Source organism: Nicotiana attenuata, chromosome 8, assembly GCF_001879085.1.
Source record: "Nicotiana attenuata strain UT chromosome 8, NIATTr2, whole genome shotgun sequence".
NCBI lineage: Eukaryota > Viridiplantae > Streptophyta > Magnoliopsida > Solanales > Solanaceae > Nicotiana > Nicotiana attenuata.
The window spans coordinates 8,285,242-8,304,662 of NC_031996.1; the positions used below are offsets into that span (position 1 = coordinate 8,285,242).

General features: G+C 42.6%; 1 protein-coding gene across 1 annotated transcript; it reads right to left on the reverse strand.

Annotated features, from left to right (window-relative positions):
* LOC109231465 lies at positions 515 to 1,182 on the reverse strand. Its single transcript, XM_019397127.1, has 2 exons — positions 1,055 to 1,182; positions 515 to 893 (listed from the first exon to the last, which is right to left on the reverse strand). The coding sequence occupies exons 1-2, from the start codon at positions 1,180 to 1,182 to the stop codon at positions 515 to 517; spliced, it is 507 nt and encodes a 168-aa protein (XP_019252672.1).

The window sequence follows — 19,421 nt, forward strand, 5'->3', positions numbered from 1 at the left end:
GGTTCGTTCGATCGTTTGTCCCGATATATCATTTAAATATTGGGACCCGGGGGGGGGGGGGGTCTTCCAGTATTCGGTGGTTGATTGTAGAGGAGGCGTCGAACACTCGTCGAGTCCTCCTTGGGTAGCGCGTGGATGTTGCCTCGTTAAAAACCTTGCCAGCAAAACCCTTCCAGGGACAAAATCTGATTGAAGAAAAGAGTGCAATACCTACTCGAGGGCATTCGTGGAATTTACAATCGGATGTCCTAGCAATAATATCGTTTTAGCATCGATACGTTCCAGTTTCTCGGAAGCTGTTCGCCCTCCATGGTGCCGAGCTTATAAGATCCTTTGCCGACTATTCCGAGGACACGGTATGGTCCTTCTCAGTTCTGTCCTAGCTTTCCTTCATTAGGATTTCGTGTGTTGAGAGTGACTTTACTTAGAACCAAGTCTCCGATCCCGGAATACCAGAGGTTTGTTCTCCTGTTATAATACCTTTCGATTCTCTATTTCTGGGCGGCCATTCGGATCAGCGAGGCTTCTCGTTTCTCATCCAGTAGTTCAAGGGCCGTGTCATGGCCTCGTTGTTCGAGCTCTCGGTGGTGTGTTGGAATCTAGTGCTCGGCTCCCCGATCTCCACTGGTATTAAAGCCTCGGCACCGTATACTAATGAGAAAGGTGTTTTCCCTGTGCTTGACTTTGAAGTTATTCGGTATGCCCACAGTACTTTGGGCAGCGTTTCTCTCCTCTTTCCCTTGGCGCTCTCCGGCTTCTTTTTTAAGTTCTGAATGATGGTTTTATTCTTGGATTCAGCCTGGCCGTTTGCACATGGGTGGTAAGGCGTTGGCAGGATTCTCTGGATTTTGTGGTCTTCAAGGAACTGTGTTACCTTGCTCCCGATGAACTGCCTCCCATTATCGCATGTTATTTTCGAGGGGATTCCAAATCGGCCTATAATGTGATCCCATATGAAGTTGATGACTTCGTTCTCTCTTATTTTTTTCGAAGGCCCGCGCTTCCACCCATTTTAAGAAATAGTCAGTCATAAATAAAATGAATTTAGCTTTACCTGGTGCCATTGGCAGGGGGGCGACAATATCCATTCCCCATTTCATGAATGGCCATGGCGATAAGACCGAATGTAGTTGCTCGCCGGGCTGGTGAATCATAGGAGCAAATTTCTGGCATTTGTCGCATTTTCGGACGAATTCTTTGGTGTCTTTTTCCATGTTATCCCAACAGTAGTCTGCTCTGATGAAAGAGTTGTCGGGTAAAGATATGATGGCTAATTTTGACCGAACGGGATGGTTTGAAATGATTGACCGTGCTCTGGTTCCTGAGCTGCCTACATATCCCTGGTCTTACAGGAATCAGGCCGTCTGTAGTTCGGGATCCATCGGTGGGATATGCCGATGGAGATTTTTGAAAAAAACAAACGCGATATCCAGGTTGGGAAGGATGGTCAAAGTCTAGTAGGCTGCGGGAACTGGAGCGGGATCGCTCCTGCTGAGACGGCCGTTGCTAGCCAGTTAACCTGCAAATGAGCAATGCGAACATATATTGTGCATAAATTTAAACGTGATGCAAGTTCCTGTTGGACCATGAATGTTGTCTTTGGACGGTTAGGATGACGTCCTCAGACCATGACGTCCTGGGCCATGAAGTGTATAATAAATGATTCGCATGCTATGAAATGATGTTCTCGGGCTATGAGAATGATGCCTCCGAACTATGATGCCTTTGAATAATGATATGCAAAAGATAAAATGGGGTCCTCAGGCCATGGCATGGCGTTCTCGAGCTATGAAAATGGTGCCTCCAAACAATGACGCCTTCGGACAATTTGGCGATCTTTCAGCCCATGAAATGCAGAAGGTGGCGATCTTTCAGCCGGTGCATGACGTAAATAAAAGGTGGCGGTATTTCAGCCGATGCAGGATTTGAATGAAGTGGCGATATTTCAGCCATGCAAAGTGTAAATAAAACGGCGATCTTTCAGCCGATGCAAGATTTAAATGAAGTGGCGATATTTTAGCCATGCAAAGTGTAAATAAAATGGCGATCTTTCAGCTGATGCAAGATTTAAATGAAGTGGCGATATTTCAGCCATGCAAAGTGTAAATAAAATGGTGATCTTTCAGCCGATACGGATTTAAATGAAATGGCGATATTTCAGCCATGCAAAGTGTAAATAAAATGGCGATCTTTCAGCCGATGCTGATGGAGACAGAGCTTAGTCTCGAAAGGCAGAATAGGTAGCCTTATGCAATGCAGAGAAATGCAGATGGAGACAGAGCTTAGTCTCGGAAGGCAGAAAGGTAGCCTTATGCAATGCAGAGAAATGCAGATGGAGACAGAGCTTAGTCTCGGAAGGCAGAAAGGTAGCCTTATGCAATGCAGAGAGATGTAGATGGAGGCAGAGCTTAACCTCGGAAGGCAGAAAGGTAGCCTTATGCAATGCAGAGAGATGCAGATGGAGACAGAGAGATGCAGATGGGGAAATTAAAAAAAGTGAAAGAGGCGGAAGTTTGGGGACAAACAGTACTGAAAATCAGACAATTAAAAGAGAGATTTTGCATAATAAGTACAAGTGATTGAAGTAAAAGAAGAAGCTAAAAGAAACTGAAGACTAAACAACTTTAAAATTCTGGAAAAAGGAAGTAAAAAAGTAAAGAGGGAGGGGGGTCCTAGGTTTATAAATAACACGGATCACCCCACACAACACCCGGTAACCATTTATACACGTGGTGTTATCGCGTGGTCATCATATCCATGTCTACCCTTACCCACCCCGTTAAGGTATTAAATCGCGGAATGGTCTCGTTACTTATTGCATGCTATTACCCGTCCCAATCCTATCAGCCCCGGAGGTATTAGGGACTACTAGTCCTAAAGGGGAGGGAAAATTGGCTTTTAGAGTTTAAAAAGGACAAACGTCTAAGGCGACATTCAAAACATACATGACAAGTACGGGGAAGCACATAACAGACAAGGCCCAAACAAACCTCCTTAAAACATAAAGAACATATAGTTTTGGCATTTCTTTCAGATACTGATTAGGTCTTTAATTAAACTTAAACGTTAGGGCGTGGCTGATTTATCACATATTTTCAGATAAGAAGTCCAAATTAGGCCTGACCGCTGGTTGTAATTATTAAAGACTGGTGTAGTTAATTACCTAATGGCTTGCCTCGGTGAGATATATAGGCATGATATCTAGCAATGTGAAGTATACAGATTTTAAAGAAAGCTTTCTGATTATATACAAACATAAATTCTATAAGTTTTAGGCGACATTACTAATGATTTTAGACTCGTAGATGAAAGAGATGAATCAGATTCAACTGGTTACTCCTATAGGCATGATTTCTAAGCGTTGTTGGTTTTAAAACGATTATCAGGATGCAAGAATCCTATAGGCATGGTATCTAGGATGCAACTTGTTATTATTTTAACCTATAGACTGTTTGCCTAATGACATATGTACATGCAGAAGTGCAGAAACTTATAGACATGATTTGTACATGCAGAAGTGCAGAAACTTATAGACATGATTTCTATATGCAGAAGTGCAGAAACTTATAAGTAGGATTTCTACATGAAGTGCAGAAGAACTTATAGGCAGGATTTCTATATGCAGAGGCATAAGCGAAAACAGGCTGTGATTGCAGAAGTAAATACCTAAAGCATGATGTCTACCCGTATGCATACATGAATGACCCTCCCCTTTTTCACTAAAACCCCCATAAGTTATTACAAATTATTACAACCCAGAATGAATAAAAAGAAAAATTACATCAGAAATTAAAGTACAACCAAGGAGAGCCTAATTTAGACTCCAAGTCTGAAACATAAAATAAACCAACTCCAAAGATCTGATTTCCAAAGCCTTTCTCCTTCTTGGGTGTGTTATAGTTCCCAGAAGCTTCATGAACTCCGAGAAGTGCTTACACCCAAATAAGTTGCAGAATTGAATTAAACTATTAAAGTGCAGTGTGGAAGGGCTGGCCCTCAAATGTCCAAGTTCAGAGGGAACTCAAGGTCCCAAAGCAAGGCTAATAGGAGGGGGCAGAACTTAGAAACTAGGAATTAGTGCAAGTGCAATAGAGGGGATTCTGGGAAGGCCATGGCAGGCTGGTGGTCATACCCAGCAATTAGGAGTGCTGGCACACCCCTAACCAGTCTGTTAGCCATACTGGTTTGGGAGTTACGATCCATTAAGGATCAGGTCCAAACATGAGCAGCAATTTGGACACCGCCATGCCTGGACCTTAACTCAAACACATAAAGGGAATAGGGGCATAGGGATTCACAGTAGAAAACATGTGCAAAGAGAATAGCATACAGATTAATCACTAAACATGGATAATAACATAAAAAGGATTGCAGAAGCTGTAAATAAACACATTGGTGTGATGGTTGAAACTAAATTAGGACATACCAGTTTCAGAAATAAGCAGAGAAGAAGTAGTAGTAAAGCCCAAATCAGCCAGAAGAAACTCAGATGAGAATGTGAAAGTATTGAAATTGAGAGTGTGAGGTGAGTAGTGTAAGCTGAAGGTGTGTAAAAATATTGAATTCGAAGTTGTCTTAAAGAGTATTCAATCGTGTCCCTTTTTTTTTTAAAAGTGCAGAAGGGTAGTCCCCCTTTTATAGTACAGAAGGCAAGTAAGAAAAAGGTAAGAAAATAGTTCACAATCAATTACATAAAGTCTCCCTTTAGTTAAGGGATTCTGATTTCAAACGGGTAGAAGACAATTAAGGAAAGAATTTGATTGAAATCTTTTCTAAAGTAACAAAAAAAGGGTAAATACACAGGAGTTATTTAAGGCAAAGTTCAATGGTACACGGTTTGTGAGAAATAAGGAAATGGAATCAATCAAACAGCCAGTGAAATCAAAATCACAGGCTTTGTTCGAATGAACCAAGTCAGGAAAAGGTAAAAAAAGGTTCAATTAAAGAAAAATCAGTAGCAATTAGTCAGGCCTTATTAAAAGGATTTCGAAATCAATCAATTAGTTGGCCAAAAACCCTTTTTTCAAGAAGAAATTCTCATATATAAAGTACACAGATATCAAACAAGAAGGAGTTGCCATGCTAATTAGAAAAGACAGGCATAGAAAGGTTAAGAATCATATGCAAAGAGTTTCAAATTCAGTTCATAGTACTTAGAATGAGTATGATAGTCCGGGGTTGCAAAGTAGAACCCTAATCAAACTTGCCAAAGAAACCCCCAAATCCTAGGGTTTCAAATCGAATCAGACATAGAGATGAGAAGGCAAGCCATTGAAACAGAATCAAAGGTCTGTTTCAGAGCCTCATGAGAAACGAAACAGATATGATAGCAGGTTTGAAACAACAAGGAAAGAAAAATTGATTTAAAGCATGAAGAACATGTTTTAAGAAAAGCTCGAAACTTAAGCAAGTTCAGAAGAGAAGGAGTGATACAAACTTAAGAAGCAGTAGATGAAACATGCTTAGCAAAACTCGGACAAAGTCTAGTAAGGCAAACAAAATTAAAGAACTCAGCAGGAAACACATACAATAGAAATCATGTAGCAAAACATAGCAGAGATAATCATGTGAGCCTGGTCTAGAGGCACAGTAAAATACAGATGTATAGAAGAATCATGTATAATAGAAAGAAAAACAGAAGAGCAAACACATGTGTGGTAGTAAAGAAAACATACGAGCATAACACAGACAAACACACATAAATAAAAGAACAGAAAGAATCAAAAAGATATTTTGAAAACCTTTCGGAAACCCTAAATCGAAAACAAACGATTTTGAAAAGAAAATTTGGGGAAAACACTTTAAAAGTCGAGTAAATCACAGATACAACATAGATATAAGAAAACAACAGAGAAAAATCTCGAATAGCTTAGGGTTTCGGAGAAACCCTAGAAATGAGAAAGGCTTGGAAGAAAGTCCGATCCTGAGTCGGATGAGTGAGAATCAGGCTCTTGAGGTTTGAATATGCCGGAGCAAAGGCCGGAGAGGCCATGGAACCAAAGATCTGAGAAGATCTGAAAGAGAACCATCGGAGTCAGACTTCGACACCTCGAACATCCAAGGTTTAATTTTGGAGGGGGTGAGTATAGACCATCCATGGCCTGAAAAGCCATGGATTCCGGTGGAGTGGTGGTTGGAAAGGGCTGGAGGCGATTAGGGTTTCGACGAACCGTTGAGAGAGTTTGAGAGACGAAAGAATTTCAAAGGAGGCTATCAGAATGAAATGAGGGATTAGGGTAGGTCGTTTGGGGTTAAAATGGTAAGGAGGAATTATGGCCGTTGATCATTTTGATCAACGGTCCGGATTAATAATAGGAACCGGGCGGATTTTTAAACTGGGTGGGGGCCGGGTAAATGAAATTTGGTTGGTCTAATTAGGAATGGGTCAATTAGGGTTAAAATTGAAATGCAAAGTATCTATAATTGAAATGAAATGGGGCTAAATGTTAAATAGCCAGTTTTCCCTTTTTATTTATAAAAAAATAGTAAAGATGATTTTAAAAGCAAATTAAAAGTACTGAGCCAGTAAATAATATATAAATATTAATTTAAAAATACTGGAACCAATTTTATTATTATGAAATGCTATTAATCTTAAAATAGGCTAAAATTGCAATTATAGGCAATTTAGTCTTTTAAATACCAAAACCATTTTTAAAAATATACAAAATTACCTCAACTATATTTTGGTATAAATATGAGAATAAAATAAATTATTCACCAAAATTGATAGTTTTGGAAATAATTACTGATTTTTGTACTGCTAAAATGGACAATAAATTGATTTTAAAAATCTTTAAAAGTTAGGAAAAAATACTAAAATCCTTAGGCATGCTTATAGATGCATATATATGTTATTTTGAAAGTATTTTGTATATGTGAAAATATGCAGGGAAAAATTGGGTATCAACAAGCCGTATGACCGTAGTCATTTTGTGTTTGGCCGGAGCCATCTTTAGTCCCGAGTGTAGTAGTTTAGGTGTCTATATCGAGGTTATGCCCTTTCAGGAATCTTATAAATGCGATATATAGCCTAAACTTCGGGATCGAGTTTATGCCTGTAGTAAGGTCTTACAAAATTTTCATACCTTTGAGGTCTTGCAGTTTGTTGCTACTTGGTACAAGTATGATTCATGCCTTGCTTGAGGTCTTAAAGTATTTGTTGTTGCCTTATGTAGGTCTTACGAGATCGAGTCTGCCCGCTTGGGGTCTTATGGCCTCAGGTTTTTTACTGAATGGCGATTGGTGACAGTCTCCGAGTCATCGAGTATGTTTTGGCTCGGGAGCCGTTACTCGCGAGCTTGGAATTGCCTNAAATCACAGATACAACATAGATCTAAGAAAACAACAGAGAAAAACCTCGAATAGCTTAGGGTTTCGGAGAAACCCTAGAAATGAGAAAGGCTTGGAAGAAAGTCCGATCCTGAGTCGGATGAGTGAGAATCAGGCTCTTGAGGTTTGAATATGCCGGAGCAAAGGCCGGAGAGGCCATGGAATTGCCTCATTGAGGGCTTACGATTTCGAAGATTCCGACCCTGAGGTCATGCATTTTTGAGCTTTTTGACGCCAGTCTCCGAGTATTCGGGACGTTTTTTTTATCTAGAGATATCTCGTGATTTTCGTGCTGGCTTGTTGAGGGCTTACGAGCTTGGAATTCTGACCCTGAGGTCATGCGGGCGCCGAATTATTGACGCCAGTCTCCGAGTATTCGGGGCGTTCTTGATGAAGGAACCATTTTGGCGAAAATGCTGAGTTTCTTTTGGAGTATAAGATGCTTTGGCAAAAGATATCCTTTGATTACTTGGCACAAGTACATGCCATCTTGTTGTCGTGGGACCGACAATATAGGCGCGGTTCGTTCGACCGTTTGTCCCGATATATCATTTTAATATTGGGACCCCGGGGGAGGGGGGGAGAGGGGGGTCTTCCAGTATTCGGTGGTTGATTGTAGAGGAGGCGTCGAACACTCGTTGAGTCATCCTTGGGTAGTGCGTGGATGTTGCCTCGTTAAAAACCTTGCTAGCAAAACCCTTCCAGGGACAAAATCTGATTGAAGAAAAGAGTGCAACACCTACTCGAGGGCATTCGTGGAATTTACAATCGGATGTCCTAGTAATAATATCGTTTTAGCATCGATACGTTCCAGTTTCTCTGAAGTTGTTCGCCCTCCATGGTGCCGAGCTTATAAGATCCTTTGCCGACTATTCCGAGGACACGGTATGGTCCTTCTCAGTTCTGTCCTAGCTTTCATTCATTAGGATTTCGTGTGTTGAGAGTGGCTTTCCTTAGAACCAAGTCTCTGATCCCGAAATACAGAGGTTTGTTCTCCTGTTATAATACCTTTCAATTCTATGTTTCTGGGCGGCCATTCGGATCAACGAGGCTTCTCTTTTCTCATATAGTAGTTCAAGGGCCGTGTCATGGCCTCGTTGTTCGAGCTCTCGGTGGTGTGTTGGAATCTGGCGCTCGGCTCCCCGACCTCCACTGGTATTAAAGCCTCGGCGCCGTATACTAATGAGAAAGGTGTTTTCCCTGTGCTTGACTTTGAAGTTATTCGGTATGCCCACAGTACTTTGGGCAGCGTTTCTCTCCTCTTTCCCTTGGCGCTCTCCGGCTTCCTTTTTTAGTTCTGAATGATGGTTTTATTCTTGGATTCGGCCTGGCCGTTTGCACATGGGTGGTAAGGCGTTGACAGGATTCTCTTGATTTTGTGGTCTTCAAGGAACTGTGTTACCTTGCTCCCAATGAACTGCCTCCCATTATCGCATGTTATTTTCGAGGGGATTCTAAATCGGCATATAATGTGATCCCATATGAAGTTGATGACTTCCTTCTCTCTTATTTTTTTCGAAGGCCCGCGCTTCCACCCATTTTAAGAAATAGTCAGTCATAAATAAAATGAATTTAGCTTTACCTGGTGCCATTGGCAGGGGGGCGACAATATCCATTCCCCATTTCATGAATGGCCATGGCGATAAGACCGAATGTAGTTGCTCGCCGGGCTGGTGAATCATAGGAGCAAATTTCTGGCATTTGTCGCATTTTCGGACGAATTCTTTGGTGTCTTTTTCCATGTTATCCCAACAGTAGTCTGCTCTGATGAAAGAGTTGTCGGGTAAAGATATGATGGCTAATTTTGACCGAACGGGATGGTTTGAAATGATTGACCGTGCTCTGGTTCCTGAGCTGCCTACATATCCCTGGTCTTACAGGAATCAGGCCGTCTGTAGTTCGGGATCCATCGGTGGGATATGCCGATGGAGATTTTTGAAAAAAACAAACGCGATATCCAGGTTGGGAAGGATGGTCAAAGTCTAGTAGGCTGCGGGAACTGGAGCGGGATCGCTCCTGCTGAGACGGCCGTTGCTAGCCAGTTAACCTGCAAATGAGCAATGCGAACATATATTGTGCATAAATTTAAACGTGATGCAAGTTCCCGTTGGTCCATGAATGTTGTCTTTGGACGGTTAAGATGACGTCCTCAGACCATGACGTCCTGGGCCATGAAGTGTATAATAAATGATTCGCATGCTATGAAATGATGTTCTCGGGCTATGAGAATGATGCTTCCGAACTATGATGCCTTTGAATAATGATATGCAAAAGATAAAATGGGGTCCTCAGGCCATGGCATGGCGTTCTCGAGCTATGAAACTGGTGCCTCCGAACAATGACGCCTTCGGACAATTTGGCGATCTTTCAGCCCATGAAATGCAGAAGGTGGCGATCTTTCAGCCGGTGCAAGACGTAAATAAAAGGTGGCGGTATTTCAGCCGATGCAGGATTTGAATGAAGTGGCGATATTTCAGCCATGCAAAGTGTAAATAAAACGGCGATCTTTCAGCCGATGCAAGATTTAAATAAAGTGGCGATATTTTAGCCATGCAAAGTGTAAATAAAATGGCGATCTTTCAGCCAATGCAAGATTTAAATGAAGTGGCGATATTTTAGCCATGCAAAGTGTAAATAAAATAGCGATCTTTCAGCCGATACGAATTTAAATGAAGTGGCGATATTTCAACCATGCAAAGTGTAAATAAAATGGCGATCTTTCAGCCGATACTGATGGAGACAGAGCTTAGTCTCGGAAGGAAGAATAGGTAGCCTTATGCAATGTAGAGAAATGTAGATGGAGACAGAGCTTAGTCTCGGAAGGCAGAAAGGTAGCCTTATGCAATGCAGAGAGATGCAATGGAGGCAGAGCTTAACCTCGGAAGGCAGAAAGGTAGCCTTATGCAATGCAGAGAGATGCAGATGGAGACAAAGCTTAGTCTCGAAAGGCAGAAAGGTAGCCTTATGCAATGCAGAGAGATGCAAATGGAGGTAGAGCTTAACCTCGGAAGGTAGAATAGTAGCCTTATGCAAAAGATGAAAGACGAATAGTAATAAAAGACTCTTAGCTGATTACTGACAACCGGTTGCTGATTGTGATATTGTGGCTGCTGGGGATATTGTATGCGGATAGCGGTTGTAAAGCGATAATTTCGATAATCGTATTCCTGAGCAGTAGGAGTAATATATAAACTTGTGACTTGGGTACCTGCATCCAAAGAAAAATCGTGAGTTTTGTAGATGGGAAAGGTTAGTTCCGTGCCCCCGCTAACTTCGCTTGACCGGCTCAGCTTCTGATTTGGTGATACTGTGGGTATCCCTGGGGTAGCGTTGCTAAACAAAGCAATTTTGATAATAGACATGCATGATTTAGTAAAAATGTAACATAAATACATAATTGAAAATAGTTTTCTTTAGATGAACCGACGACTGTGATGCGGTTCAAGACATTGCAACCTCTATTGCTCGGGAATTTTGAGGGTCCTCCTCAAAATTCTTCCCCAGTTTACCGGGTTGATACCTCTGACGGCTGCTTGCGATGATCGGCTGAAGTTGCTTCGGAATTTTAAGGGTCCTCCTCAAAATTCTGCCCCAGTTTCCAACTGCGGGGGGAAATGAAAATTTTATTGAATTGTGATCGAACCCATAAGGCCGCCTACGTATCCCCTCTTAAACGGTAATCAGGTCAGACGTAGTTCAAATACATCATAAAGGAAATCATAAATGGTTACACATAGTATCGCTTCACTGCATCTGAATTGATCGGCTTCGGCCAAACTTCTCCGTCCATTTCTGCAAGTATGAGGGCTCCTCCTATTAGAACCCGGTGAACAATGTACGGACCCTGCCAGTTGGGAGAGAACTTCCCTTTGGCCTCATCCTGATGCGGGAAAAATCTTTTTTAACACCAGCTACCCTAGTGCAAACTGTCTCGGTTTGACTCTCTTGTTGAAGGCTCGGGTCATTCTGTTCTGGTAGAGCTGACCGTGGCAAACTGCATTCATTCTTTTTCCATCTATAAGAGCTAACTGCTCGTAGCGACTCTTTACCCATTCTGCATCGTCGAGTTCTGCTTCCTGTATGATCTTCAAGGAAGGAATTTCTACCTCGGCGGGAATGACCGCCTCTGTACCATAAACTAGCATGTAGGGAGTTGCCCCGGTTGATGTGCGTACTGTGGTGCAGTACCCCAATAAAGAAAATGATAATTTCTCATGCCACTGCTTATGCTTTTCTATCATCTTCCTTAGAATTTTCTTAATGTTCTTGTTGGCGGCTTCTACGGCTCCATTCATCTGAGGCCTGTAAGCTGTGGAATTCTTGTGTTTGATCTTGAAGGTTTCACACATAGTCTTCATCAAGTCACTGTTGAGGTTGGAGCCATTACCAGTAATGATTGACTCTGGAATCCCGAATCGACAGACGATACGGTCGCGGACAAAGTCTGCCACGACTTTGTCACTGCTTTGTAAGATGCTGCTTCGACCTATTTGGTGAAATAATCAATTGCCACTAAGATAAACCTGTGCTCGTTGGAAGCAGGGGACTCGATTGGTCAAATAACATCTATCCCCCAGGCGGCGAACGACCAGATTGTGCTATGAACCGCCTGATGTAGTTGAGTCTCCCCAGGAAACTCATCACGTCCTTCTTGTTCTTTGGCGGTGGCAATTCTTGAATAGCTTTGACCTTTGAGGGACCAGCTCTATCCCTCGGCGACTTACAATAAACCCAAGCAGTTTTCCGGCAGGAACCCCGAATGCACATTTTGCGGGATTCAGCTTCAAGTTGTACCTTCTCAGTATGTTGAAGAACTTCCTCAAATCTTCCATGTGATTAGTGGCTTTCTTGGACTTGATGATAACATCATCTACATATAATTCGATCTCCTTGTATATCATGTCATGGAAAATGGTAGTCATGGCCCTCATGTAGGTGGCCCTAGCATTCTTTAACCCAAACGGCATCATTTTGTAACAATACATCCCCCGCGGCGTAATGAAAGCCGTTTTCTCAGCGTCTTCCTCATCCATACATATCTGATGATACCCAGCAAAACAATCAACGAACGACTGCAGCTCATGCTAGGCGCAGTTGTCAATTAGAATGTGTATGTTCGGTAAGGGGAAGTCGTCTTTGGGACTGGCTCGGTTGAGGTCCCGGTAGTCGACGCAGACTCTAACCTTCCCGTCCTTCTTCGGTACTGGCAAAATATTGGCTAACCATGTCGGATACTCTACTACCCTAAGAACCTTAGCTTTGACTTGCTTAGTAACTTCTTCCTTGATTTTCAAGCTCATGTCGGGCTTGAACTTTCTGAGCTTTTGCTTTACCGGTGGACAGGTCGGATCAGTCGGCAATTTGTGAGCCACAATGGATGTGCTCAGACAAGTCATGTCTTCGTACGACCAGGCAAATATGTCCTCATACTCTCTTAAAATCTCTGTATATTCTTCCTTCTCTAATGGTGACAAATGAATGCTGATTCGTGTTCTTTGATGTTTTCCGCACCTCCAGGTTAACAATCTCAGTCTCGTCCAGGTTAGACTTAGGTCTGTTCTCAAAATTCTCAACCTCTTTAACAATCTCTTCCGGTATATCATCTTCCTCTGAATCTATGTCCGTTTGTCGCGTTGTCTCATTGCAAGTCACAATCATCGGTTCATCAAGATAAGTAATAGTAATGCTTTATAAGTAAAGTAATGAGAGAAAATAATAGGAGTAAGATTTATAAGAAAACCGAATTGCTTTTGATAAATTCCATAAATGTTTTAAACATCGGAGCTCTTTCTTGCCAAAACAAAAATGCGAAAGGAAAGTAGACTAGTAAAAATAAAGCAGTGCATGGTGCTTGTTCAGCCTTGCTACCCCGATGCACGCCGGGCTCTGGTAGTTCTGACAGTCCAGTTGTTGAGGCGTGCTCCTCCGCTTACAGCCTGTATGGAAGGGCCTTCCTCCCCTTCCTCCTCAAAAAATAACACAGCAATCCATGTCATCATCTTCTAGGAACAAGTTCCTCATTGCTGCTAGTGCTTCCTCTTCTTCTGACCCATATATAACATCGGTTGGCTGGAAAGTCTGCTCTAAGCAAGGTATCGACTGCTCCAATGGGTAGTAAGGACCGCGCTAAGGTGGCGACCATTCATTGAATTCCTTCCAGGTATACTCATATCCCAATCCGAAGGTGGTGCCGTGTTTCTTGAGCTTGATGGGCTTAGCGATTCCTTGGAGATTCTTGCCAAGTCCCTTGCCAGGTTCATACCCGCTCCAGTTCAATATGCTTTCAATTTTGTTGTCCCACCACTTGTCCTTATCAACGGCGTTGACTCGATCGATATGATTATAGGTCTCCCCACCTATCTTCTTTCTTCCTCCGATCGCTGGGATGGTCTGACGACTATATATGGGATTGCTACCGTTGCCGTGAATAATCATCTCTTTGTGATTCCATTCAAACTTCACTGCCTGATATAGGGTTGATGCTACGGCCCCAGCGGCATGAATCCAAGGCCGCCCAAGAAGCAAGTTGTAAGATGCGGGCACGTCTATCACTTGAAAATCAACATCAAACCAAGTAGGCCCCATTTGCAGACATAAGTTAATTTCCCCAATAGTGGACCTTTGGGAACCGTCGAAAGCTTTGACATTGATGGCCCCATCCTTGATCTCGTGTAGGCTCTTTCCCAATATCCTGAGGGTCACCAATGGACAAATATTGAGGCTGGACCCTCCGTCAATCAGGATTCGAGTGATGAAATAATCCTCGTACTGCACAGTGATGTGCAACGCCTTGTTGTGACTCAAACCTTCTAGTGGCAACTCATCTTCATGGAAAGTGATCTTGTGACTCTCCAATACCTGCCCTACCATGTTTGCCATTTCTCCTCCGGTGATGTTGCTTGGTATATATGCTTCACTCAGCACCTTCAATAAGGCATTCTTATGTGCGTCAGAGCTTTGTAGTAGAGCTAAGATAGAAACCTGGGCTGGTGTTTTGTTCAACTGATCAATGACTAAATACTCTTTGGCTTGTATCTTCCTCAAGAGGTCGTCGGGCCCAGTTTCAGTGATGGTTGGCCGACCAGAGGCTTGCTTACTTGGCTCAGCTAAATGTTCCGGGGTATAAACCCTGCCGGTCCTGGTCATACCCTTTGCCGCAACTGCTTCTCCGGATTTGGCTTTTCTTTTCCTCCTTGCCTCGGCTGTGTAATCCCAAGGGATGGCCTTTGTATGGAATGGCGCTATGGCCGACATTACCACCGGAATAGGTACCCTTGCTTTGGGAGGTAACACAGTAATCTCAAATGGCGTAGGTGCCTTTGGGGACCCAAACTCGACCTCAATTGGTGTTGGCGTCTTTGCAGAGGCCGGTGTTTCCAATTCAAGTGGTATGGACATGTTCACCTTGGCATCTTCAGAAGGCTGAATCTGGACTACAATCGGATTAAGGGTGACTATTGGCTTCTTTGGATCGTCGCCTTCTGTGAACAAACCGATCCATCCCTTGGGATCCCAATCATCCTCTATTTCAATCATGTGAATGCCTCTGCCCTTGTGGTCTGGTAGAGGGTTATTGCGGACATTCGAAGCAGGCTCCTTTGCCACGATGATCTTTTTGTCAATCAAAGCCTGTATCTTATCCTTCAGGGAGCGGCATTCATCAATGGTATGCCCTTTCATGCCAGAATGGTATGCACAGGTTTTATTTGGGTTGACCCGTTGGGATGGTTTTTCTGGGGTTATAGCAGGGATGGGAGTGACATAGCCAGCGGCCTTGAGCCTTTCATATAACTGGTCGATTGGTTCGGCAATGGCGGTATATTATTTGGGAGGTCTGCGGTCGAAATTTGGTCGAGGTCTAGGAAAGTTTTGGCGAGTGGGAGGCGATTGATAGTGGGATGGTTGAGTGTTGTAAGCTTGGTGACGTGTGCGGGTTGGGAATATCTGGGTGAAATAGGTTGGTATGTAGGAGGTGGAGGCGATTGATGGGTAGGCGATAGTGTTTTGTAGGAGGGTGCGGGTGTTTGGAAATTCGGAGTGGGCTGATATGTAAGCGGAGATATCGGGTAGGTTTGGTATTTGACAGGTGATTTGGTTCTCTGTGCAACCATTACGGCACTTACATCCCTCTTCTTGGATGTACCACCGGACTGCAGAGCCTTGTTGGTGGCTTGCAAAGCTTCAAAGTTAGTAACCATACCACTCTTGATGCCTTCTTCAATCCTTTCTCCTAGCTTGATGATGTTAGAAAATTTATGGTTCTCGATCAGCATCAGTCTTTCATAGTATTGCGGATCCTGAGCCCGGACAAAGAACTTGTTCATTTGTTCTTCCCCTAAAGCAGGTCAGACCTTAGCAGCCTCTGATCTCCAACGAGTGGCATACTCGCGGAATGTTTCTATGGGTTTCTTCTTTAAATTCTGAATGTAAAACACATTCGGTGAATTTTCCATGTTGAACCTGAACCTATGCATGAAGTCGGACGCCATACTAACCTAGTTTGACCGCTTCTTTGGGTCTTGGCTAATGTACCAAGACAGAGCATCTCCCTTCAAGCTCCTCATGAAAAGCTTCATGCGGATCTTCTCATCTTTCCCTACTCCGACCAGCTTGTCGCAGTATGTCCTCAAGTGAACCCTGGGATCCTCTGTACCATCAAATATTTCGAACTTGGGAGGTTTGTACTCCTCGGGCAGTTCGACATCGGGCTGTATGCATAAATCTTCATAGTTTAGCCCCTCAATTCCCTTACTTCCTTCAACGCCTTGAATTCTGGTGGTCAACTTCTTAAGCTCTTCGGCCAAATTTCTGATGAGCGAGTCTTTGTCATTGGCCTCGGGTGTGCTTGAGATGGGTTGAGTAGGGTGTGGCACGGTCTCCACGTAGATGGGGGTGTTGTGTTGGGTATGTCAGTGGTCATTTGTGGAGTTCAATGGTTCTGGGATGAGCAGCGGAGTGTTGTTGGGAGTGTGGCAAGTATTGCAGTGGTGGTGAGGAGCGGGATGGTTTGGGACGTTTTGTGGAGATATGGGATTCTGAGTAACTTCTGGAGCGGTAAGGGAAAATAACAGACTTTCCAAATTCCGGACTTGATCAAGCTCTTCTTGGAATTTCAGTAGTTTTTGTTCTATCTGAGAGGCATTTTCCTTGGAGACCATAGCACCACGAGTGACCTCTACCCGTTCAGCTGTGTTGTTTGAGTCTTCCATTCTTTATTTGCTTTTGTGCCTGACAGGACTGGGAGGAGGAGTAGGTGGAGGGCCCCTGGATCTTGTAAAATATGCTGATGTTGCCAGAGTTCACGAACTAACCTTTGGGGAGGGGATAAGTAAAAACAAAAAGGTGATAAGTTAGTAAGGATTATAAGAAAAAGTGTTGCGATATTTAAACACGTAGTGCAGGAGATATAAAGCGTGTCCTAATTTTGGGGACCTCGTTGTGCCCGAGGTAGGCCTAGCGACAAGTAAATTTGGAGAACTTGGAACGCTAAATGCCTCATTTTATTGATAAAAGGTAGACGAATACCAAAACGACACTAAATAACAGGAAATAAAAATGTCACTAGTGGCCATAGGCCTTATTACATTTGAAGCAAAAGAAGAAGGAACCCTAACTACTTGGTCCCAGAAGGAACCTCCCCAGACTCGACATCTTTAGCTCCATCAAACAGCTTTCCTAGCTCGCGCAGTCCCAGTAGCAGGTAGGCTCAATTTGGACCTCTCACAATCCCAGAACAAAGTAGCAGCTTCTATGATCTTGTTGTTGAGTTGAATTTCCAAGAGAGAGGGTAGGTTTCCCAAATATTTCCGGATGAGAGTCTGATCACTGGAGTGAAAATCCTGCAACCAGCTTAGCAGTTTTGGGGTGGATGTTGGTGACCATGCCTAATCTGGGGACTTCGTGCCTCATTTCTGCAAAACAAAAGTGTTAGACCCTTACCCCCCACCAGACTCGACTATTTAATATCAACAATTAGCATAAGAAGCATTTAGTTCTCCAAATGAATGCACAGAACGTGGTAGTGTCCGTTTGGGTTTCAAGGAAACCCAGTGGACTTCGGACAAGGCTATCTTAAAGAGTCATTATGCGGACAACATAACTGACTCGGCTAGGTTTGACAATGATGCATGCACAATTAAACAGAGTAGGGTTTCTATGGAGTATTAGACTGGTACCCTTGAGCGGACAACTCAAGAGGGAAAGGCACGGAACCGTCGACTACACCGTTGATCGACTGGTTTTACCGCAAATATGCCTTTGCCGGATTTAGGGGATGATAATATCGGAAGGGCGCAACCACTCATTATAAGCGTTGCTATGGTCTTTTGTTTGGCACGAGTGGAATATGATGTTGAATATGCAGTTACAATAATTAAACAAATTGTCATGTATTTGCACGTTCATAGAGTAATAATTACAACAGTTTCTCATAATTTACAACAGTATTAAAGGAAAGCGATAAAGGAAAGCATTAAGAAAAGAAACAAAGAGCCAAGTTAGTTTCGTAGTAGAAGAAAGAATAAATACTTAAAGGCATTTAAACAAGTAAAGGCATGTAAAGAAACATGAAGTCACAAATAGCATGAAATGGTAAGAGCCTTAAAGAAATCCCCAGCAAAGTCGCCATGCTGTCGATGCCCCCTTTTTCTCGTGAAATCTGGTTTATGACATTTGGGCGGACAACTCTTTTCCTTTTGGATATTGGGTTTGCAATTTAGAAGAGTCGCCACCTAATGATTAAGTGCATTAGGACACTAAAAATGAATTTGATTTAGAAAACCAGAGGTTGGGTAAGGGCTTGAAATTATCTCGAGGGAAAGGTGTTAGGCACCCCTCAAGATCCACTAGTGTGGTTCCCGGCCATGCTACAATTGTGACTTTAAATACAAACAACAAGTAATCGAGCAAGCATTATAAATACTAGGTAACTTTCACATAACGGTTGCAAATAAAAGAAGTACAAGAGGTTTAAAGAGTGCTGAAATTTGGAAGAAGGTAGTTTTATAATTAAAGAAAGATACACAAGTAAAGGAGAAGAGGTCAAATAACTGGTGCAAGTAATTCAAAAAAAGTGAAAGAGGCGGAAGTTTGGGGACAAACAGTACTGAAAATCAAACAATAAAAAGAGAGATTTTGCATAATAAGTACAAGTGATTGAAGTAAAAGAAGAAGTTAAAAGAAACTGAAAACTAAACAGCTTTAAAATTCTAGAAAAAGGAAGTAAACAAGTAAAGAGGGAGGGGGGTCCTAGGTTTATAAATAACACGGATCACCCCATACAACACCCGGTAACCATTTATACACGTGGTGTTATCGCGTGGTCATCATATCCATGTCTACCCTTACCCACCCCGTTAAGGTATTAAATCGCGGAATGGTCTCGTTACTTATTGCATGCTATTACCCGTCCCAATCCTATCAGCCCCGGAGGTATTAGGGACTACTAGTCCTAAAGGGGAGGGAAAATTGGCTTTTAGAGTTTAAAAAGGACAAAAGTCTAAGGCGACATTCAAAACATACATGACAAGTATGGGGAAGCACATAACAGACAAGGCTCAAACAAACCTCCTTAAAACATAAAGAACATATAGTTTTAGCATGTCTTTCAGATACTGATTAGGTCTTTAATTAAACTTAAACGTTAGGGCGTGGCTGATTTATCACATATTTTCAGATAAGAAGTCCAAATTAGGCCTGCCCGCTGGTTGTAATTATTAAAGACTGGTGTAGTTAATTAATTACCTAATGGCTTGCCTAGGTGAGACCTATGGGCATGATATCTAGCAATGCGAAGTATACTGATTTTAAAGAAAGCAAACATACACTCTGCAGATGTTGAGTATCGAAATTGTTGATTTTAGTCTTGATTCAGATTCAGTTGATTACCCTTGTAGACATGCTTTCTAGGCGTGATTGATTTTAAAATGTTTATAGAAACGCGAGAGTCCTATAGGCATGGTATCTATAATGCAATTTTGTTATTTCAAACCTATAAACCGTTTGCCTAACGATAGATGCAAAATGCAGAATTTAAAAGATCCTATAGGCAGGTTATCTATACGATGCAAGAATGCAGACACCTATAGTCA

Excerpts from the sequence above, each read along its gene's own strand:
- LOC109231465 (XM_019397127.1), bottom strand. The coding sequence starts at position 1,182 with ATGCGACAAATGCCAGAAATTTGCTCCTATGATTCACCAGCCCGGCGA. Across the intron at positions 894-1,054 it reads CCCCCTGCCAATGGCACCAG|GCAGTTCATCGGGAGCAAGG; the intron begins GTAAAGCTAAAT and ends CGATAATGGGAG.